The sequence below is a fragment of the Serinus canaria genome, chromosome 17 (genome assembly GCF_022539315.1).
Source record: "Serinus canaria isolate serCan28SL12 chromosome 17, serCan2020, whole genome shotgun sequence".
Classification (NCBI taxonomy): Eukaryota; Metazoa; Chordata; class Aves; order Passeriformes; family Fringillidae; genus Serinus; species Serinus canaria.
In genome coordinates this window covers 10,512,594-10,535,646 of record NC_066330.1, presented here as the reverse complement: position 1 = coordinate 10,535,646, position 23,053 = coordinate 10,512,594, and the positions used below count along the sequence as shown (strand labels likewise).

General features: G+C 51.2%; 2 protein-coding genes across 19 annotated transcripts in view; one reads left to right on the top strand and one right to left on the bottom strand.

The window, feature by feature from the left end:
* The window catches only part of EXD3 (exonuclease 3'-5' domain containing 3), a 250,288-nt gene extending 245,032 nt beyond the window's left edge, over positions 1–5,256 (bottom strand). For 16 of the 18 annotated variants that reach the window (XR_007778955.1, XR_003945119.2, XM_030231030.2 and 13 more), the window contains exon 1: positions 5,133–5,256. The gene's annotated coding sequence lies outside the window, so the exon portion shown is untranslated. The remainder of the gene's footprint in view (positions 1–5,132) is intronic. The other 2 variants (XM_030231038.2, XM_030231033.2) reach the window with 2 other exon arrangements.
* Positions 5,257–5,875: 619 nt separating this feature from the next.
* On the top strand, positions 5,876–23,047 carry NOXA1 (NADPH oxidase activator 1). The gene is made up of 15 exons (XM_018917882.2): positions 5,876–6,107; positions 7,813–7,895; positions 9,222–9,330; positions 12,116–12,250; positions 13,731–13,838; positions 14,552–14,611; positions 15,172–15,209; positions 16,574–16,715; positions 18,111–18,164; positions 18,875–18,947; positions 19,075–19,130; positions 20,267–20,436; positions 21,456–21,561; positions 21,648–21,771; positions 21,989–23,047. Exons 1-15 carry the CDS (start codon positions 5,934–5,936, stop codon positions 22,084–22,086), a joined length of 1,530 nt encoding a protein of 509 aa, XP_018773427.1. The 5' UTR covers positions 5,876–5,933; the 3' UTR covers positions 22,087–23,047.
* The last annotated feature ends 6 nt before the right edge of the window (positions 23,048–23,053 follow it).

Below are 23,053 nucleotides of genomic sequence, written 5' to 3'. Positions count from 1 at the left end.
TTGAACCCCTCTCACATACTTGCCAACTTCTTTACTTCTTGCCAAGCATTTTTACTGTCATGTTAAGATCATGCGGTGCAATGAGGGGAGACCTCAAAAAAACCTGCAGCTGCTCCCAGGGGGCAGTGGAGGGCCAGCTCCAGTCTTTGCTCCCTGTGACAGGGACAGGAGCCAGGGAATGGCTGAGGCTGGGCCAGGGCAGTCAGGCTGGAGCTCAGGGCAAGGTTCTTCCCCCAGAGGGTGCTGGCACTGCCCAGGCTCCCCAGGGAATGGGCACGGCCCCGAGGCTGCCAGAGCTCCAGGAGCCTTTGGACAGCGCTGCCAGGGATGCCCAGGGTGGGGTTGGTGGGGGTCTGGGCAGGGACAGGGGCTGGGCTGGGGGATCCTTGTGAGTCCCTCCCAGCTCAGGGGATTCTGTGATTCCATTTGGGTCACCAAAGACTAAGAACACCTTACCAATGTGATGAAGCATGCAAGGAACCAGCACCCTGACCCACACAGGTTATCCACTTCAACAAGCACAGCACCTCCAGGAAAGCTCCACTCCATGCCTGCAATGGCCCGGTGGCCACCACTGCTCACAAACAGCCCTGGAGGACACCCTCAGCTGCACAGGTAACAAAAACCTGCCCTGCTCCAGCTGAAACTGTAGCTTGAATCTGTGCAGCCTAACTGCACTGCCCTCCTCAAACAGCCATGCTCATTTCCTTTCAGTTTCTAACACTGGGAGATTCAAGTCCCTGAGGAGTATTTTCCAAAACTGTACAGGCAATTGTATAACCCACGTGGAGCAGTTTGATAGAGCCAGCGCTTCCCAAGCAGTGCTGAGTCCCTCTCCTGTGTTCAAACACTCCTCAAAGCACTGCTACCTTCCAGCCAACTCTCTTCCTGACAAAACAGCTTACTCCTTGAGGAGATTCAGGCAGAGCTTGACATTACAAAGATCAGCAGTGGGCAGACAGTGTCCTAGCTGTTTTGAAAAAGAGACTTCTCTTTCATGAACATGTAACCCAAACAAGTCTGAGTGAATTGGTGTAAAATCAAAAATGATTAGACAGTCTCTTTTGAAGCAGATCTGCATCCTATTAAGCAGAGAATAAAAAGTGTAAAAAAAATGCAAGAGCAAATTAATCACTGAAATGAGTATATGAACCACAGCTGTGTGCAGAGCTGGAAGGTAACCCCTTGTTAGGCACTCTACTTTTGAAGGCAAGATGAGCAACAGCCAAGAATAAATCACATTATGCAGGTCTCACAAACCATGGAATAAGCAAAAAAAGTGTTACATTAATCAAGAGTCTAAAATGACAGCGGCCACACATTTAGACTTAACATGAAATGTGACCATACCTTTGGCAGAGCTGGAGATGTAATAAACAGGAAATGATTTAAAGGCATTAAATGCACGTAGAGCTGGAGTGTCTCCTGCCTTGGCTCAGTAAAGTGGGACAAGGATCATAACAATCCCAGCGACTGCACAGGAGCCAGAGCTCACCAGTGCAGACACACCTGCAGCTTTGCTCTCCCAAACAGATTCAGAGATGGACTGAAGCACTGGGCAGAGAATTTGGCTGCGATATTATGACAAGAAAGAGTCTTTGATGCATTTTTTATGTCAGTTGCTACCACAACAAGCAGGGGCAGGTATAGCCTGCAAGAACAGCAGCCCCAGAGCCGGACACCAAGAGGAACCACTCCTGATAAATCAGTTTTAAATTGGTTTCTGCGCTGTTACTGTTCAAATGTTTACACAACAGAAATATGACTTTTTCTTCCTTTGCTTAATTTTTCCATTCTTCTTATTTATATCTCCTTTTTCTTCATTTGCAAATTCCTTCTTCATGTTCACAGTGTGGCAAGTTCAAGGAATACACAACCTTGTCCATGGGATAGGGTCAGAAAAGGCACAGAAGCCTTGTGTGTTACATGACAGAAGCTGGAGAGTTTTTAACTGCTCCTGGTCTGACCAGATTCCAAAACACTTCATCTTTCTTTACCTGCATTCCCACCTGTTCCTTGCAGAAGAAACTGCAAGAGGATTATTCTGTAAGAATTAGCAACATGTGAATTTTTTCCCTTCTGTAGAAATGTCTTTGACAGAAGCAATTGCCTTAGACCTCAAACAGGTCTGTTCAGAGCCCAGTCAGTGGCAAAGCTGAGCCTGAGCAAGCTGGCAATGATACAAGCAGGGTTTATTGCCTGATTCTCACCTGCAGCCCACAAAGCAGGATTTGCCCCAGGTCTCCCAGCAGGGAGTTCAGTCAGCACAGGGGGGAAAAGGACATGCTGCTCCTGACGTCAAACACCTGGACAAGGCTCTCACCTGTCAGGCCCAAGTTAATGCCACTTGGTCACATTGCAACACCGAGCCTCCACATGTATTCCAAAAGAGTCAGACTCTTATCCTCTGGGAAAACAGCTTTCCAGACTTCCAATATCCCATGTATACACACCCCCTTCTTTCATTTTTCTGTAAGATTTTTTCAGACCTTTATCACTGACATCTGCCATAGTTCCTCCAACACTGTATCAATTTATTACACATTCATTCAGATGAGAGATGAACATGTGAATCTGCATGATATTCAGCCCTTGGCACATGTCCTGTTTCTGTTCCTTGGCTCCTATGTGACCAGCCCTCCCTCCAGTGCCCCTGGGTACCGAGGGAGCTGCTTGAGGAGGCTGCCAGAGCACCAAGAATCCTCAGAGAGCTACAAAAAATATATTTTTATTTAAAGACATATTACACAGACTCAGTAATTAGCTTTTGAATTAAATCACTCAAGCTTGGTTGAGAAGAACACTCTTAGTTCTAATAAAGCATCTTTGTCATTAGCCCAGAGGTGCCCTATGTCATTCCCTCTCCTCCCAGGTTACATCCCTGCACACATCAGCAAGTTATTTAATGCATATTTGGGTAAATTATTTATTCACAGGAGCAGCTGCTTTGGTTGTCTGAGTATAACTGAGCCTCTGTGAAGTGGCATCCACCTCTGTGTGAGGATCCCCCTGCACCATCTCAGAGCTGGGAACTCCCAGCACAGGGAGCTCTCCCTGCTGCCTCTGAAGAATCCCACAAGTTGCACTGGTTCTAGCTGTGCCAGTTGCTGTTTGCAGTGGAAAAGAGCAATTTCAAGTGTTCAGTTTAGTCTTTCTGTGTCTGCATGGGCTCTGTGCAGCCCATACTGACCTGAGAGGCCCTGTGTGAGCAGCATCGCCACTGCCCCACCAGAGGAGTGTTCTCACTGCTGAACTGCAACCAGCAGCACAGTCTGTGCAGCTGAGTGCCAGCATTCCTACAAGCAGCACTGCTGCCTTAGGAACTCCAGACAGAGCTTCTCTGATGGAGCATTTACCTTCCAGAAGATGCATTTTGCTGGTTTTCTCCAGATGTTAGAATTTGATTTTTTCTGCCCTACTGCTTGCCCAAACTGGCCTGGTCCCCAAGACTACCCAGGAGTGTGCTCTGAGCACACCTTCAGCCTTGAGACCCTTCAGCTGAGGAGCTCCCAACACTGCCAGGCCTTCCCCTCTGCCCAAACTCCTCCTGTAATTACCCTCCAGCACTGCTGGGAACCCGAGTCACATTTAACAGAATTTGCATCACTGTGCCTCAGTTACCAGATCCCACTGTGTGCTTTGGGAAGGCTGACAGGATCCAGCTGTGGGAGAACTTCCCACAGTCATGGATTTCCAGAGTGCCTGAGTCACTCCTCAGCTGTCTTCTGAATGTGCCTGAATAAGCCGAGCTTATTCAGGGCTTGTTTTCCAGAACTGGAGCATTTCTGTGACCTGCCCTAAACTCCCCACGATTTTTTTATCTCACTGGAGAGCTCCTGGAACCAGAGCTGCCCTGGCAGCCCATTCTAACCACGAGCACACACATGGTCACTACAGCTTGATTTTCTTTAGAAAAACTGCAAACCACACAAGCAATCAACTCCTCCCCCAGCAGTGCAGTTCAGATGCTGCCACTGATGCAGCTGTGTCCTGCCAGTCCCCCTCCACCCCCACCAGAGGCTGTGGTATCAAGATCCTCCTGCCATGTGGAACTACCCAGGCAGGCAGGCCAGCAGCACCTTGCCCCTGCCATGTCTCCTCTGTGTCAGCAGAGACCCCAAACAGCAAAAGTGGCACAGCTGCTTTGTACTCAGCCAGGGACTGAACCAAGGTGTGGGCAGCAGCTGGTTCCCACCCATCCATTTAACAGATGAGGCACAGTTTGTCCTAAGGCCGTTCTTACATTTTGTATGGCAACCCACCTGCTGAATTAACTTGTCACATTGCACTAGAGCTTAATTCCTCGGAAAATCCAAGTACGTGACTCTAAGCATTCATCAGTTGGCTCAGATGTTGAAATCCCTTCCCAAGAAGGAAGAGACCAGTGGGGTCCTTTCCAACCACACGAGGGTTAGTCTTTAATCTTTACATTCATTGCATCTGCAAGATCTAATTAGACACAAAATTTAAGCCGCTCATTTTATTTCACTCCTGCTGCTGACATCACGTTAATAAACTGTCTTTTCCTAAACCACATTTTATCTTTCCACGTGTGGACAATACTCGCAGTACTTCCAATTCCACCGACTCTTCTTTCCCATTCTCTGTAACATTTCAGATCAGTGGCAGGAGCCTAACTGGTTTGTTTCAGACCGAAACCCCTGAGTCGCACGGCAGGGCTGCCGCGGATGTCTCCGGTCTGTTAACTTGCCCTTAACTCGCTCCAGCCGCTGTGACTGCTGTGACTCCGTCCCGCCGCCCCGCGGAGCTGAAGGTGCAATCCCGGCTGCTTCTGACCGTGCTCTCCGCCCCGCTCCCCGCAGGCCCCGGCTCCTCGCCCAGCCCTCGACCCGGCCCAACCCCTCGGCCCGGCCCGTTCCGCCGCACTGGCACGGCCCCGCCAGCCCCGGAGCCGGTTCGTGGCGCCATGCGGACACCGGCAGCGGCCCCGCCACGCCGCCCGCTCGCCGCTCCTCTGCGCGGCCGAGCCGCACGGGCCCGCTCCGGGGCGGGTGCCCGGGCCGGGCCAGGCCGGCCCCGCTCGGAGCCCGAGCCGCACGGACCCGCTCCGGGGCGGGTGCCCGGGCCGGGCCAGGCCGGCCCCGCTCGCTGCGGGCCCGCCCGGGACTCACCTGGCCCCGGCGGTCCGCCGCCTAAAGCCTTCCCCGCCGCTCCACGCCGCAAACGCCAGCGGCCCCGGAACGTCTCGCGCACGGCGCCGCGCCCTCATCGGTCTCCTGTTCCGGGGCACCGACGCGCGGCGCCGCCAGGGGGCGATGTGGCCTTCGGCAGCGCGCGAGCCCGGAGGGCTCTACCGTATTTACCAGAGTACGGCGCCATCTGTGCTACCGTACTTACTGTAGTTAACTCGCACCCACATGGCCGTGAGAATGTCTACTACATTAAACTTAGGGTAAATATTTTATTGAAAGAAGCTCCCAAAGCGGTACTTTGGCCGCGGCAGCGCTGGCCGCGGGCTCGCTTCGGGAGGCTGGTCGGGTGCCCTCTGGTGCCCTTGGCCAGCAGCACCCCTCAGTGCCCGCTCAGCTGTGGCCGCCGCCCACACCGCTCTGCCCCGCCGGCTCCGGCCGCCTGCCGCGGGCCGTGTCCCATTCCGGGCTCAATGTCCCGTTCGTGTTCCCCCTTCCCGGTCCATGTCCCACTGTGGTGTCCGTGTCCCCCCTTCCCGGTCCATGTCCCACTATAGTGCCCGTGTTCCCCCTTCCCGGTCCATGTCCCACTGTGGTGTCCGTGTCCCATTCCGGGCTCGGTGTGTCCTCCCGCCGCCCAGGGGAGGAGCGGAGCGGGCAGAGGCGGCCGCGCGTTCCCGCCCCGCCCCGGCAGGTGCGGCGCAGGTGAGGCGCGGGCGGTCGGCAGGTGCGGCCCCGCGCGGCTCCGTTCCCGTGCCTGGTGCCCGTTCCCGCAGCCCGGCCATGGCGTACCGGGAGCTGGTGCGGCGCTGGCACGAGGCCGTGCGGGCGGCGGACCGCGGACACTGGGACGCTGCCCTGGACGCCTTCGGCGGCATCGCGGAGCCCCCGGCCAGGATCTGCTTCAACGTGGGCTGCGTGCAGCTGCTGGCCGGGCGGCCCGAGGCGGCACTGCGGGTGAGGAGCCGGGAGCGGGGGGATCCCGGGCATGGGCGGCTCGGCTCCCCCGGGTCCGCCTCGAAGGGAACGATGCTGAAACTAGATCTGGAATCCGACGTTTCGTGTCCTGCGTGTCCCGCGGGAATGCGAGCGAGGATGTTGAAGGGTGAATGGTTGGAGGAAAAAGTTTAGCAGAGTGAATCACAGAAAAGTGAAAAAGGTGGAAGTTAAAAAGGCGGATGTGGCCGTCGAGGACAGGGTTCAGTTGTGAACTCAGTGATACCCGGTTCACAGTTGGACTCGATCTTTAAGGCCTTTTCCAACCTTAATGCTTCTGTGATTCCATGGTTCTCTAAATACTATGAAAATCCAGATCAGTGGGCAGAATCATTTTGAAACAAGATAACAGAGAGTACTTCAATTATGTATTGGAAACTGCATCTGGCAATATACTTTAAGTTTTATTAAAGCTAAATAAATTAAAAGCCTGTCCTTTAGGTGAACTTAGCCCATTATCATGTAAAAACCACACCTCTAAAGCTCAGCCTGCCTGATTCCAAGAGAAGACCTCAACCCATTGGACATGCACAATAAATTAAAAATGCATTGTAGCTTTAAATCAAAGCAGGAAAAAGATTGTCCAATAGCTGTTCTGTAGGTGTGGGTTTGGACATGAGATGGGTGTACTTTGAAAGTACAAATATGTTGCTTGGCAGTGGAGACTGCCAGAACAAAGCTGCTGTGCCAGAAAACCACTGCTCTTGGGAAGGGAAAGGAAGTGCCCTGAGGAAAAGCCTTTTTATGACAGCACCTGGTGTGTCTGCACATCCCTTCATTCCTCTGTCCAGGGAGGAGATGCAGATAAACCTTCCCTCAAACAGCATAAGGAGGAGCTGAGGCTGTGCTGGAGGGGCTGGGGCAGTGCAGTGGAGCCCTGGGCAGGCAGTGGCTGTTTGGCACACGGTGCCATGGAGGTGAGGGAGAGAGCTCAGGAGAGACTTCTGAGCCCCAGTCAAGAGCCAGTGACCAGGAAGAAGCTCAGTTCTACTTCTGTGTGGATCAGGGTTGGTTGTTCTTTCAGGTATGGCCCAGGCAGGCAGACATTCCAGCACGGTGTGTGGGGTCACAGGGGCTCACCTTGCCCTGCAGAGCTGTCCCTGTTTAGGCAGGGCAGGAGGGCTGGGCTTTCAGCACTTGTTATCCCCACGAGGTGTCTGCACTGGCAAGGGAAGGAGCATACCCCTGGTGCTGCCCCAAGAGGACTCCTGGCTCTCCCAGCATGCTGAACCATGAGCTGCTACTGCAAGCACTGCCTGGTTTTAGCTGGGGCACTGAAGCAGAAATACTGACTTAGAGGCCAGTGTGAGAAGCCCTGCAGCTTCCTCCTTCTCACCCTTTCATCACCTCAGCCTTCCCCAGCCTGGCCAGTCCTGCTGCTCCCACTGGCCAACTCTGCTTCAGGCTACAGTTTTCCCATTTTAGAAGCCAGATGGCCAATGCAGCTCATTTATGTCCAGTCCATTGTAGCAAGGAGGGGTAAAAGCCTGAAGCTCAGCTCACAAGACCTGAAGGATGGCTGGAAGCTGTGCCCAGCTGTCAGAGCTGGGCAGGACACCAGGGGTTGCCTCTGTGAGGGCAGCTGGGACGTGGCTGGCTGGGTGTGTGTGCCCAGGCACTGACAGGACAGATCCCAGCTGGGCCCTGCCTGTGTTTTTCTCCTCAGGCATTCAATAAAACCATTGAGAAGGACAATTCCCTGGCTGTGGGCTACTTCCAGAGAGGGTTTGTCCACCTGCAGCTGGAAATGTGAGTGAGGTGCACAGCCAGTGCAGTGTTTGGTTCTCTCCTTTCAGTCCTGATTTATTCCTAAATCTAAATGATTCTTTGATTCCAAAATTCACTTCTTCCAGCAACCTTACAGGGTTCACAGGGTCTGCTTTAACCTTGGAAACCCTGTCACAGGTCAGCAAATCTTATCTCTGATAAGAGAAGCACAGCTCTGGGGTGGCTAACACATGGCATTGCTGTCCCCTACACAAAGAGACTCCTGGATGCAGGGCTGCCACAATATTATGTTGCCATCCAGATTTTCTCTAGAAATTTAAAAAAATATAATTGTGCTGCTTGGCATGTCTTCACATGACACACATGAGTCTGGCCTTCCTAAAAATGCAGCCTGCACACTCTCCTGCCGGCAGACTTTGGGGGCCTGATCTCAGTCTCACTGCTAAAATACTGAGGTTGCTCCAGAAGTGTCATGGGATTGATTACTCATTGTTTCCACGGTTAAATCACAGTGACATCCTCCTCAGGGAGCTGGGTGAAGTATTTCACTGATCTTTTCTTACCTTTGAGCTCAGCTATTGTCTTTCCCCTTCTTTTTCCTATATTTCCTAGACCTTAATCTCCACAAAATGCCTGTCTTCATTTCTGGAAGGGAGTTAAAGTGACCAGTTTTGGCTTCTCCAGGAGAGGGGCTGTGCCTGGAGCTCGTGGAGCCCCAGGCAGCTCCCTTTGGAGCTGCTCCACCAGCAGCAGAAGCAAAAGTGCCCCATGCACAGCCACTGCAGGGGCAGCACAGCTGGCAGCTGCTTCCTGCCCAAAGAGCTGATGACCTCCAGCCCTGAGGGCTCCTTCCTTCATCAGAAGTTGCTCCCACCCACCAACACCCACCTGGGCACCTTCTCTTGTCCGGGTGCCCACTGCACAGCCCTTCCTGGGCTCTTTCTTTCACCACCTGCAGCCTCTGTGGGCACCTGCTTGGATTTCAGTTGCATAGCTGGTGTAAATTCAGACTAACGCCCTCCTTATACACAGAGGTTCTCTAAATTTCTAAATGTTGAGGTTCTAAATTTCAAGTTTCTCAATTTCGATGCTCTTGCCATGTGTGTGCCCTCCCTGGTCCCCATCAGTCAGGTTCCCAGCCCTCAATCCTTCTGGGACATGTGCTGGGACAGGCAGGGAGCTCCCAGCAGTGGGTAACCTTGGCTCTGTATAACACATCTCTGGTGCAGGTTCCCTTGCACAGGCTGCAGAGCAGAACACCTGTTATTTGCTAGTGTGATTTTTAAGATTTTTAAACATTCTACAGCTGTTTTAGGCTCCGTTTCTTGTTTTACCTCTGCATTGCAGGTATGAAGAAGCTCTCTCTGATTATCACATGGCCTTCAGTCACCTAAGAGAAAATCCCTTCATTGATTACAAGCAGCTGGGGCTGAGGCACATCCTCTATGCTTGGGAGGTAAGACAGCAATCCTTCCCTACTCTTGGGGGTGTCAGTAGCAGACATTAGTGACCCAAAACTCTTTAGAGAAAGTGCATTAGAACTGTAAAAATATCTTGCTTGTACTTTTTAGAAAGTAACTTAATCATAAAAGTTGTAAACCTATGGGGTTTGGCTGTCCGTCTCTGCTCCCACACACGCCTAGGATGGTTCTTTGCACGCTGGGCCTCAAAGGACGAGTCTGGACTCTAGGTTTTTTGGTTCTTCAGAATTGTTTATTATTTCTTGTCTACAAAGTTCCTTCTCTGCCCGACCGGGATCCGACCAGCAAGGCAGCCAAAGGCACTCTGACCACCCACGAGGCGGTTGCGTCATTTTATAGTAAAACCTACGTACATCATATTTACCTTTCATTTCCAATACCTATCACCCTTATTAGCAAGTGCACCTTCACCACAGACCAATCCACAAGTGCCAGCATCACCACAGCAGATGGATGACAAGAAGAAGAAAGAAGAGCCCTGTGACACGCCCTGATTCCTCCATCTTGTCTCCATAACCCCCCTGTACCAAAACCCCAAAATCTGTGCTTCATCCTATAATTATGTCTTCCCTTCACCATTCACACCCGAGTGATTCTCATAGGTTTCATATCCTCATACACAAGTGGCACATCCCTAGATGGATCAAAATCAAGCCACCATGTGCTTCTGGCAACATTCCAAGACTTCCAAGCCCCCCAAGGGTTTTCTCGGTAGCTCTGGACATCAGGAGTGATGTGCTGAGTTCCCACAAAAACCAACATCATCTCTGGAAAGTTTAGCAAATGATGCAGTTTGAAAAGTAAAATTGTTCAGAGCAGGTGCACAGGAATTTCTATATTGAGGGGTTTTTATTTTCTCTGTATCTGATGAAGTGGTGGCTGCCCCATCCCTGGAAATGTCCAAGACCAGGCTGGATGAGGCTTGGAGCAACCTGGTCTGTAGAAGATTTGTCCCTGCCATGGCAGGGGTGGAATTGGGAGCTTTAAGGTCCTTCCCAACCCAAACCAGTCTGGGATTCTGTGTAATATGTACACTTGGGCGTAAATACACATAGAGGTTTAGTGAACGCCTCAGCTCTCAGGAACGGAAGAAGTTGAAACATTGTCAGATGAGAACAGCGTTGATGCATAATGTAGGCTTTAGGAAAGTCAGGTGCATGAAAACCTCCTTTAATTCCAGCAACTGATCTTAATATTCCCTCTGTGCCTGAACTTACACCCCGTGTTCAGGCTGTGTTTGTAATGCTTCACCTTGCACCTCTTACTGTCACACAGAGCCAACCTGCCACATCCTGTTCAAGGAAGCTCAAAGGCTGAACTGATTGTAAATGTTTGTAATATTTGGACATATGTAAAGGATTCATAGAAACTGTTCCGTAATGGAAGGGTTCATTTTGTTTTCTCTGAGTCCGCACAAACAGATTGAAAAGCAGATACAGGGAAGAGGATTTAACTCCTTACTTCTGTGAGAGCGAGGAGTCATTGTGTAACTCCAGCCAAGCATCTCAACAATTTTCATGCACTCTGTACCTGGCAGGAGGAAGCTATCCTTGGCATCCGTGGTATTACCCCAACCTCCCTGGCTTTAACAGCTTCAGTGCCACAGCACTGCCTTCTCTTGGAAAGGAGCAGTTCCCTGGGAAAGGGGCAGGGCTCAGGAGTGTTCTGAGAAGGCTGGAGCCCTTCCTGGTGTGGACTCATGACCCCATACTCCAGGCATCACCAGGATATGTGCTGGCCCTCCAGACTTGGCATCAGCATCCTGATTCAGCTGTACCTCACTCTTTCCTGGAGCTCATTTTTCAAAACACACAAACACCATCCTCCAGCAGAATTGCGCCATCAGCTTTCCCCATGCATGGCCTCTCACGTGCTGCAGGGGATCTCCTCATGGGAGATACATGGGTCCTTTGAAAACCCAGAAATATTTGCCTCTTGCAAGGCTGTGACACTTCTGACTGAGTAGAACTGCTGCCTTGCCTCCCGAGAGAGCCTGTCTCTGCAGTTCCTATACATTCTCAGGATTGCCATTCCCCCCACTCCCAGAGTCTTCTACTGCCATGGTTAAGGAGTAAAGGAAAAGCATCCTATGAGCTCGAGCCTTGTCCTGAGCAGGGTGTGCACCCAGGTACACACCTCAATTCCCAGCTGATAACCCTGTCACAGGAGATAAGGAGCTGTCTGACAGTGCTCTGGCTGTGGCCCAGCTGGCCAGTGACAGGGAGAGATCTCCCACTCAGTACAGACCACAGCTCCCCAACACCTCATCTGCAACACTCCCACAGCCTGCTCTTCCCCAGGAACAGACTGACATGCTGCTGAAGGGTGACAAGCTACAGCTGACAGTTTGCACATTCACAGCCCACTACAACATGAAATAGTTTCAGTTAAGTTATTTTGCAGTGACAGGGAGTCAGGATTACAAAAATCATTACCTAGTTTCATGCAGAAAAACATCCAAGGAAAGCTTCCTGGCCTTTTGGTTGCAGGAAGAATCAGAATTAAACAGTATGGTACCAGAGTCTTCACCTGCTGTCCTCATGTCTCTCATCACCCTGACCAGCAGCTCCAGCACATCCAAGCTTGTATTTTTCCTTTCTGATTGTGAATTGTTCCCACCTATGCTGCTCAGAGAGCCTCTCCTGTTGCTGAACTCTTGGTGCTTTAGTGCCTGTCTCTATTTCTTGGCTGAGCTCAGGATGATGTGTTGGGTGTCCCTCAGTCCTGGCCCTCTCAGTCCCTTCCCTGTGCCCACTCCAGGTACTGTACAGCACTGCAGCAGTGCAGTGCCACCTGCAGCAGTGGCAGGAGGCCAGGGTCACCCTGGAGAAGGCTGTTGTGTGGAGACCTGAAAGAAGAACAGCAATCCTGGAGCTGGCCCTTGAGCGGGTGCAGGTAAGGCCACCTCTGTGAGCTCCTGGGAGTGTGCATTGGGCTTCAGCTCAGGGATGTGTGCTAAAAGTTGTCATTTTGAGTGTTCCTGATACCTGCATGTTCCTGCCATCCACCCACCTGCTTGGCCACCTGCTAGCACAGTCTAAGCCATTTGTACATGATGCTCTGCCAAACCAGGGTTTCAGGTGATCGAGGAACTCCATGTTCCCCAGGTGCTTCACTGCCCAGAAGCACCATAGTGAAGATTTTGGGATGACCTCTGAGGCTGGGGACATGGCTTCCTGGTCCCTCATTTCAGGAGCTCAGTTCAAAATGTACAAATGGAGCTCAGTTCCATTTGTACGTGTCCTGCAAAACCAGCTTCCTTGTGCAGTGTTTCAAGTGCAGAACCCCTACAAGTGCAGGCCTGCAGATTCTCCCTTTTTGTGGCACTGGCTGGCTTCTTTTGAGTCCCTTTGGCCTCAGGAACAATTGGTGGCAGCTCAGATATTAATGTCAAGCACTTTTAGAGTTTAAGTTGGGTGTGAAAGTGTTTCTAGGGCTGCTTCTAAGTAAAAGTTTCCTGTTAGACTCCTTTATGATCTGAAAACATTTGCAGATCTCTCATTTACTCTTCCTGAGGGATTCATTAGTTTGCTACCTTCGTACTTTTTAAGAGATTCATACTTTGTTTTTAATCTGTTCATCTCTCCTGGCATCACATTTATGCATTTATTTTCTAGTGTATTATTTATATTTGCTATTAGCACACTACTCAGTGTCTGGACAGAAAACATCTTAAGTCAAACAGAAAACATCTGAAGTCAAACAGAAAAGCTGTTTGGAAGATTTGTTTGATAAACCTTCCTGCACTGCTCCCCTTACCTTTGTTACATGGTTTTCTGGGGTCCCAGGATGAGGAAAAAGACGAGACAGTTGACTCCATGCATCAGAAGGCTTGATTTATTATTATATAATATATAAGATATAAAAACTATACTAAAAGAATAAAGCTAGAGATTTCACTACCAAGGCTATCCTAAGAATAGAAAAGAATGTGTAAACGAAAAGTCTTCTCAGCCCAAGACACTGGACAGGTGTTTTGTGATAGGCCCCTAACTGGAAACAGTCCGACAGGGCCAATCAGAGATTTTCCCGTGGCATTCCACAGCAGCAGATAAGAATTGTTTACAGTTTGTTCCTGAGGCTTCTCAGCTCTCAGGAGAGGAAAATTCCTAAGTAAAGGATTTTTCATAAACTATGTCGGTGACATACCACCCATCCCATGCCAGCAGTGTCAGTCCTTGCCTCCACACTGGGGAGGGGCTGCTGACCTCTCAGTTTTCTGCGCTTTTGTGGAGCCTGAGTGACCTTTGTCGAGTTCACAGCCGATTTGCCCCAATATGTTCCTGGAGCTGCTCTTGCACACCTAAGCTGTATTTGCTTTTCAGGGCTCTGATGTTTCATTCAATGCAAATTGATGGCTTTTTCTCCACCCCAGGACCACTTGTTTTTAGAGCCCATGCTGGTTCCTCTTGGAGAACTTTTCAGACCACGAAAGAAGGAAGTTGAGCAGCTGGATTCAAAAGATTTCCTGGGTAAACCCAAGGTAACAGACACATAATAGTCACGATTAACAGCAGCAGAAAAAAATCTTGCCTCTGCCATCTCCAGAGAGCAGTGCTGTGTGGGCACCCAGAGCAGGATGGGCAGAGCTTGCAGCCAGTCCAGGCAGTCGGGACACAGAAGCCAAAATTTGTTAGAATTGCTACCCCTTCTACCAAAAAATGCACTTTGGTACTAAAATACTTTCCCAGTCTTGGTCACTTTAAAGTCTGAAAGGGCGGGGCAGGTACTCTGGGAACCTGTGGTTGCCCTTTTGCTGACAATAATGTTTTTAAGAGGGGCACGTTGGCCAGCATGCTGCTGCTCAGTCCTGCATTCCCAGGGGGACAGGTTGGCACTCAGGGAACAAATGCTTTGTCACATCCCTTAATACAAGGCAGCAGAGAATTTCTCTGACCTTTTCTGTGACCAGTGCAGTCAAAACAGAGAGCTCTGTTTTATAAAACAAATAAAAGAAAGGGAAAGTAATAAATTCACATACTGTTAAAGAAACCTTGCGAAGACTAAAAAAATGGGACACAAATGGTTGAGGTTGTCTTGGGAATCCAGTTCTGCCTCTCCCACTGCATGTACAGCTCCACATTTTGCCTGACCTTGGGATGCCCAAAGGAAAGGGGTCTGAGCAGATAATCTTGGATGAAATTTGGGGGTCTCTTCATCCAGCCTAGATTCACTGATTGCTTTGTTCTCCAACAGGTCATCTCATCCATCATTCCCAATGATGAGTACATTGGCTTTGAGCCTCTCAGGCCTCAGGTGAGCAGGACAGGGCTGTGAAAGGAGGAATGGAGCTGTCATGGAGCTCCAGAAAGGGGCTCAGAACAAAACCATCAGGGAAAGGAAGAGTGGACTCTTGGTAAAACCAGTGTAACACCAGCCTGGATCCACAGGGATGTTCAGAGCCAGGCTCAGCACTGGCTATAAGGGACTCAGTGATGGGAATCTCCAGCCCTTTAAAGATGCATTTTTGGCTCTTCACCATGTCAAAACAGCAGTGTGCTTTGCTGTGCTCAGCCTGTCTCTGCTCATCACTTCAGTAAATGTGTCAGTGTGAGCCCAGCTGCCTCCCACTGTGCTGGGAGTTCCTTGAAACCAGGGGAGGGTGAAGAAATTGTCTTACTTCCTGATGAGATAAAGAGGGAGGGGAAGGAAGAGAAGGCACATCCTGGTAAGGCACATCCTGTGGAGCAGCAGACTTTTTCTGGGTGGTGTGGAATGAGTCAAGAGTAAAGACAAAACAGCACAGTCAGGAGGTAAGGTAGCACTGCTGCTGTAGGAGACACTGTTACAAACAGATCTTGTTGTTTCTCCCACAGAAACAGGGCTTTTATGAACCCAGTGCCAATGCTCTGCGGTGAGTGTTCAGTTCCGCCTTGTTTTTACCTTTTTCTCACTACTGTTCAGAAAGTCTTTTATTCTCTGTCTTCCTTGTGTGAAGACTCCAAGGGATCCACACCCACTCTGACCAGGGGTGGAGTGAATGACAAACTCACAAAGGCTTCTGTGGCTGCAGAGGAGCTGCAGGTCCCTGGCATCTCTGCAAGAGCCTCTGGGTAGTTTGCAGGATTTAATTCAATAGTCTTGGGAGACCGGCATGGATCGTGGCCTGCCTGGGGAATGGAAGCAGACAGAGGTTGTGGGACCTGCCGAGGTCTGTAGCAGAGGACGCTCAGCTTTCCGATCTTAATTCCCAGGACAATTGCAAATACTCACTACCAGCCCTAGTGTCCTGAGCCAAAATCATGTTTGAACCCCAAGAAAGTAGATCGTTTCAGTGATATTGCACCAGCTGTGATACTGCTTCAGGGCTGTGTCGATCAATGTTTTGATCTTGACATTGTTTATAAGGACAGTGAAAATGCAGCTGCATTTAGAAATAAATAGGGCAGGAGATATTTCTCCTTTTTGAGATCTTTTTTTAAAGCGATCAGCTCAAGGTTGGGAGGCCCAATGCATCCGGGGTTTTGGCATAGCAGCTCTCTGAAGTGAGTCAGAAACAAATGCAGTTTTGTCCACCTGGAGGTTAGGCTGGGGGGGGGGGAAAGTCTAACCTCACAAGAGCAAGCAGCATAACACATCCCTCCTACGACTTATTGTGAGGGGCAGTCTCAGCCTCTGGCTCCAACCAGCATCTTCTGAAGTTGTGGTGAGGGGCCATTAAGGTTTTCTGAGTCTCTGCTGGCTTCTCACCTCACCCCTGATGTCTAGAGACCACTTTAATCTCTAAATTCCATATTGGCTCGCTGGTTTAGGGGTTTATTAATTGCGTTTGGAATGGGGGATTGCCCCATTGCATCTTGGCTCTAAACTTATCTGCATATCAACTCCTGGTTCCTTCCCCTCCACCTGGCCCCAAGCAGGGTGATGCTGATACAATAGAGTGAATGCTCAACCGTAGATGGCTAACGACCCGATACTTAACAGGTGATCACAACATGCAGCCAACAAAAGCACTCCTCTCTGCCAGAACTGGTTAAACTTGTAATTCTACAATCTTTACAAAAAAATGGATAACCCTTTTTTTGTTCATAACACATTTGGCAAATCAGTGTTTCCCAAGCCCCTTTTGTTCCCAGTTGGACTGAAGAGCAGCAATGGAAATCCTATTTCCCAGGACGCTCACCTTACGGCCCGTGCCAGCTGGGGCCGGTGCAGTGTGCTGGCTCGGAGCCATCAGCACCGCGCCCCAGGCCGCTCTGCGCTCTTCTCTCTCCGCAGGGATGCCGAGTCCGGCTACCACCGAGTGCTGTCCCGGTACCGCCCCGACGAGCCGCCGGGGCCGGAGGTGGCGACCGGGAGCCTGGTGTTCGTGCTGGGCAGAGCAGCAGATGGCTGGGCCACGGCCATCCATGACGGGCAGGTGAGGGACACGGCCCCGAGGGTAGGGCAGGGACAGGGCCCCGAGGGTAGGGCAGGGACAGGGCCCCGAGGGTAGGGCAGGGACAGGGCCCCGAGGTTGCTGAGGGACACAACCCCGAGGGTAGGGCTTGGCCCCAGCCCCCCTGAGCAGGATCCTCAGGAGCTCCTTCCCACACCCTACAGATTTCCTGATTCTGGGCTCTCACCAGCCTCTGCCATTCACCTCTATAGATCCACAAGGATGGCCTCTGGGCTCTCCACCGTAGGGGATCCTATTGTGGAGTTGTAGCATAGCAGACCTCACCAAGGAGCACCATCTAAAGCAGGATTTTTCCCCTGAGAGCTGTCATGGAGCTGAGGAGGTGGGCTGGTCCTTCCCTGGTCTGTAGTGCCTCTGTTCAGTGAACTTTGGGAAGGTTTGGGGACGGTTTCAACTGTACAGGCAGGATTTATGAACAGCTCTAGGGAAGTCCTAAGGACTTAGAGCCCAACAAATCTGACATCTTTCTGCAAGCCAGGGAGCTGTAGCCTAAACAGACTGAATAGAAACAGATAAACACAACACTGAAAATCTTTTATTGGCAGAAGCCATTTCTCACCTGTCTAGTTCACTTTTTGAAAGAGCTGTTGAATACCTGGATTAGGTTCAGTGAATATATTACCTGCCTATCTTTCAAAAAAGTCACAGGATTCTTCATAAGATCACTATAAACCAGTAAGGTGTTTGAGGAATTGAGGCAGTGCTATGAGGACTGGTAAAAATACAGAATTAAAAGCTGGGTTTAAAGGAATAGGTTTTTCTTCCTTTCATTTTTAAAAAATTATGGACCCACAGCAAATCCTCTGTGACATAAGCATTTAGCATATTCCTTAGTGATATAGGAATAGGGGGCGAGCCTGAAGCATCTGGAGCTAACAGGAACAGTTACACAAGAATTTGGATGTGCTGGTTGACTGCTCAGTGAAGTGCCAGGTGAAAGTCAATGTAGAAAAAATGAAAATAGACTCTAAACAGGAAAAAAAACCATTGTAAGCAAAAAATCAAAAAATTACAGTGCTCAGTTGAAATGAGCAGCAGTGATTGTCAGAAGACGCAGAAATGCTGTTGGACTCATATCCCTGGGCATCTTTGCTGCTCTCTGCCTGAGCTCTGTCTTGGGAGCAGGGGCATGGTGGGTGTTTGGTCTGCTCCACTGCAGCCACTCCAGCAGCAGCTCTGCTCCCAGCAGGAAAAGCTGCAGAAGAATAGTTGGATTTTGTTCAGCAGTTTGTGAGCACTGAACACTTGGGTGGCTCAGGCACATTCATGTGGCCATAGGGTGACAGGCAGTGCTGGGGCTGGGCTGGGGTCAATGGGCTCCTCTCTCATCCTGCTCTGCTCCATGTCCCTCTGCAGAAGCTGCATATCCCAAGCTCTCTCCTGGAACCTGCCTCAAGGATGGATAAATGGGTGAGCTAGCAACCTTGCAACCAGGGGGAGGGAGGGACCAAGACATACATTTGGGACATTTATCTGTAAAATTATCACAGGATAGGACAACTCTGTAAGAGAAATGTAGAGTATGAAGCACTGAGATTATTGACTGAAGATCAAGTGCTCTTGAATGGGAACAACAGAAGAGTTAGGAGTATGAAAAATCCCTTTGACTTGGGAGAACTTCATCTCTCATCTCCACCACAGGCATAGCCACACATTATCCCAATCATTTTCCATCTGAACCCAGTGTGGAAGGGTGCAGCTCAGCCCCATTTCCTGTGAGGGAGTTTTCAAGCACATGCTTGTTCTGATGTTGCTATGATTTTTTTAGTTGTCATTTTCCCCCCTCCAAACGAATCCCTGGTACACACTTGGGCGTTTGCTCCATGGCTGCATCACTGTCAACCAGCCCAAGTGGGGAGAGCCCTCAGCACAGTGTGAGCAGCCTCCTTCTGTTCCAGCACCAACCCAGCAGGGAGCAGGGTACCAGGGAAGTGTTCCCAAACCACTGCCCTCAAGAGCCTTATTGCTCCAACTCATCCAACCATTCAATGAACAGCTCTCCCTGCAGCTCTCTCTGGGGTTACACCCACAAGTCTGTAGCTGGCTGCAGCTTGTCACACACCAGCCTTGTCCAGGCTCCCATTTTCTGCCCTCTCCTTTCTGATGCTGTTCTGTTGCAGAAGATCAGCACTGGGATTCCCCTTCCTCCTGCCCAGGTGCCTCCCAGCTGCCACCCCATGAAGCAGAAGCCAGGTAATCCCTGGGCCCTCAGTGGGTGAAGCTGTGCCCAAACCCTGCTCTTTAGGGAGCATGAGGAGGTGGTGGCCCCACTGCAGCCTCTAATGACTGGCTGTTCGCCTGCCTTTGTGCTGTTCTGCAGATCCTCCTGGGGAAGAAAATGCCTCTGTCGATGCCAGTGCTCACATGGACTCTAAGGTAAGGTGTTCCACAGGCTGAAGCTGACACAGCCTCAGGAGACCAGGGCTGGGAAGAGTGCAAGATTCTTGCCCAGAATTCCTGAGCTGCTCCCAAAACACTGGGAAAAACCTCCTTCCTCTGACCACTTTTCCATTCTAAAGAGAAGCTCCCATGTGGTCTTTCCTCCCAGTTTGTGACCATCCCAGTTTGTGAGACAGCCCAAGGTTGACCTGTCGCCACCTTCGAGGCTCCAGGAGCACCAAACGCATCAGAGTTCTTGTGCACATACTTTACAGCCCACTTTGCAAGAGGCAGTTGTCTTTGTACACCCTGCTGTCCCTTCCCCCCTCTTCCTGTGTCCCATTTTCTGTCCCTGTCAGTCTGGATAGCAGAGTTCATTCAAATTTGCCCTGTTGGGTAATGCCCTCTGAGGTACTTCCATGCCATTGCCAGCCCCTGGATGTGATGGTCCTGGAATGACTCCTGTGACCCTCTGGGGACACCACCTCTGTCCCTCAACTGCAGCTCATCTCTGCCACACCTGGTTTTAGGGCTTTTGGGGTAATTTTTTCAGGTGTAGTTCAGCCAGAAGGTAACACAACATAGGAATGTGGCTGCTCTCCAGCTGGCTGGAGGAATTGGGGCCCTGCTCAAATAATTTTGGGTTTAGGAGGTACCTGTAAAATTAGAACCAAAACCAGAATTCCTGAGTCACAGGAGGAACATTTGATCCCACGCTTTGAATCCAGAGTTCCCCCTTTGAGACTCAGGTCTGCATTTTGATGCTGTTTTACTGCAACATGGCAGCACAGAGATGAGGGATTGTGCCTGTGTCACCTCTCTTGGTATGTGAGCAGATATTGTCAGTTGGGTTTGTTAGTCAGTCATGGTTCTTCTTAGTCCATGAACTTCATAGTCAGTCTGGGTTCTTCCCCCCAAGGGTGGTGGGCACTGCCCAGGTTCCCCAGGGAATGGGCATAGCCCTGAGGCTGCCAGAGCTCCAGGAGCCTTTGGACAGCACTGCCAGGGATGCCCAGGGTGGGATTGCTGGAGTGTCTTGGTGGGGACAGGGGCTGGACTTGATGATCCTGGTGGGTCCCTTCCAGCTCAGAATACTCTGATTCTCCACTCTGACCGAGCCCATCTCCCCACAGGTCCCCCCAAGGTGCGGGGAGGCCTCGGCGGGCGCAGACAGGCCGGCGGTGCTGCGGCTGCGCTGCGAGTGCTCGCTGGTGCTGTGGGCGGGCGAGGCCCCGGCCCTGCCGGCCCTGCGGGCCCTGCTGCGGGACAGGCTGGCTCAGCAGGCACAGCGGGGCACGCTCAGGTACGGGGCTGTGGGCTGGGATGGGCCAGCATCCGTTCCCCTCAGGTCGCAGGCATCCAGCTGCCCCTTGGCTCCTGGGAGCATTTATCTGGGGCCAAAACCAGCAAAGATGCAAGCGCACAGTCTGCCTAGAGGATAAACCTCACTGTGGGCTTTGGGTGGGACAACAGCGTGATCCCCGTGGGGAAGCACATACTATTCCTCTTGTAATCCCCTCCCAGTACATCAAGGGCTCAGGGAGGGCTGCAGAGGGACTTTTGACAAAGGCATGGAGTGACAGGACGAGGCAGAATGGCTTCAAACTGACAGAGAGCAGGGTTGGATGGGATATTAGGAAGAAATTCTTTAATGTAAGAGTGGTGAGGCCCTGGCACAGATTGCCCGCAGAGATTGTGGATTCCTCATCCCTGGAACTGTTCAAGGCCAGATTGGATGGAGCTTGGAGCAACCTGGTGTAGTGAAAGATTCTCTGCCCGTGGCAGGGGGTTGAAACTAAATTATCTTTAAGGCCCTTCCAAGCAAAACCGTTCTATAACTCTGTGATTCTATGGGCCTTGGAAGCCTAAAGGATCTTTCCTAAGAAACTGTATCATGGTCAAGAAAAAGGGAGAATAGAAGGAAAAACTCTGTGTAGATGGAGCTGCCACAGGTTGGATTTTGTCCCACTCAGCTCAGCCTTTGCAGTAACAAGGATCACTGCAGAACAAGCTGGCACTCAGGCAGAAGATCTTGGGTTGAGGTCTTCCTGATTGTGACACCCCTTGGGACACACAGTGGCATCAGGAGAGTTTAGAATCTTTTCCTCAAGTTTGTGTGGGAGGAGGTGACAGTGTCACTCCCCACAGTGCCATTTCTGCCCACTGAGCATGTGGGGTGGCCCCATGTCACTGTGCAAGGGGACAAGCTCAGAACTGGCCTGCAAAGGGGACTGTGAAGACTGAGGGTGGCAGAGGGCTGGGCTGGCCTCCAAGTTCGACTTTAAATGAAATTATTTGCTCGGCATTAATGAACCCTTGCAGCTACAGGCTCCTGGATGGCACAGAGCAGGGGACAGTATTGGGACAGGAAGACCTGGGGAAAGTGTGGCAGCAGCTGATGGAGGGCAGGCTGATACTCTGTTGCCAGGTACGGAGGCTGAGTCAAGGTCTCTGCTGGGCTGGGCTCCAGTCTCTGCTTTGCTTTGCAACTTCCATGCTGGCTTTTTCCTGCAGGACTCAGACTCCCACTCAGGCAGACCTGTTCTCTACCAGATGCTGGCTCAGCACTCTTACCTGGCACAGGGACCAGGGGACCTGGAGTTCAGCAAGGGAGATGTGCTGGATATCCTCTCTGAAGGTAGCTCTCCAGTCCTGCTGCTGGGCCAGGCTTTTGGAGTCTGCTCTGGGGAGGCAGTGGGGAAAATGTGGCCTCTCCAGTGCTGTCTCAGGTTCATATTCTCAGGAGTTACAGGCTTGCACCAGGTTTTTCCCAGAGTTAAATTCCAGCCATGAAAACTCTCACTAACCCCACTCATATGGGCCAGGGCTCATTCCTGCTCCTTTATGTTTTCCAGTGAATGAGGACTGGCTGGAAGGACGATGCAATGGCAAGACTGGCATCTTCCCCAAATGCTTTGCCACCCAGACCAGCTGTGATGCTGCCCTCTTATAGCAAACAGGAGCCTTTTCCTGCCTGGCTGCACCCCCAGGGGTGGGAGACACTCGTGCCAGCTAATTTGGGCCCCAGCCAGCACAGCCAGGAGCTCTGCTGTACCTGGGCAGGGGTTATCTCCCACTCAGATCCATGGGGTCCTTCCCAGCAGTGATAGCATTTCCCACGGCCTGTTCCCTGACCTGGCATTTTTTACCTCCTGCTTACACTGCCAAAGATGTATCTGTGAAGAGCAGAAAGCAGGGAGAGGGCTCTGGGGTTTGGCTGTGGGAATTGTCCATGTGGGAGCTCAGGCTGCTGGGTAGAAAGAGGTTCCCCTGGGTGGGAAGAGGTTCCCCTGGGTGGAAGTCTTCATCCCCTCTCCCTGTTGCTTGTGTTGAGGCTGGGAAGGCTGAGCCTCACTCCCGAAGCCAAGGGTGGCTGGCTGGGAGCAGGGGGCAGAGCCCTGTTCCCCAGGCTCTTGGGTCACATAACCTTATCTCCACCAGCCAGAGATGCTGCTCTTTCAAAAGGCCTTTGGAACCAGTTTGCAGTGGGATTAATGGGACAACACCATGAGTTAGGACCACTGTCTTCCATAGCACACAGCTATGGACCTGACCATTCCTTTGCCAGGTGCCTCAGGCACTTTTCTTAAGCCCTAAGGCCAAGGTGAGAGCAGCTCTGGGTTCTCTCACCTTGGGAGAGCCCTCTCTGTGGGAGAGGTGAGGTGAGAGCAGCTCTGAGTTCTCTCTGTGGGAGAGCCCTGGAGAAAGGGCTGGCTGGGAAGTGCATTGCTGGGCTGGTGCTGCAAAGGCTGAAAGCCCTGTCCAATTCCTGCAACTGGGCTGGGCTGATCTAAATAAAACACTTAGTTGCCTGGAGCTGGAACCTGTTCTGGATTTAGTGTCTTGACAAAACTTGGCTATCTAACTTGAATATGAAATAAACCCTGAGCTAGAGTTGGCAACGCTTAAATCAACTTCAA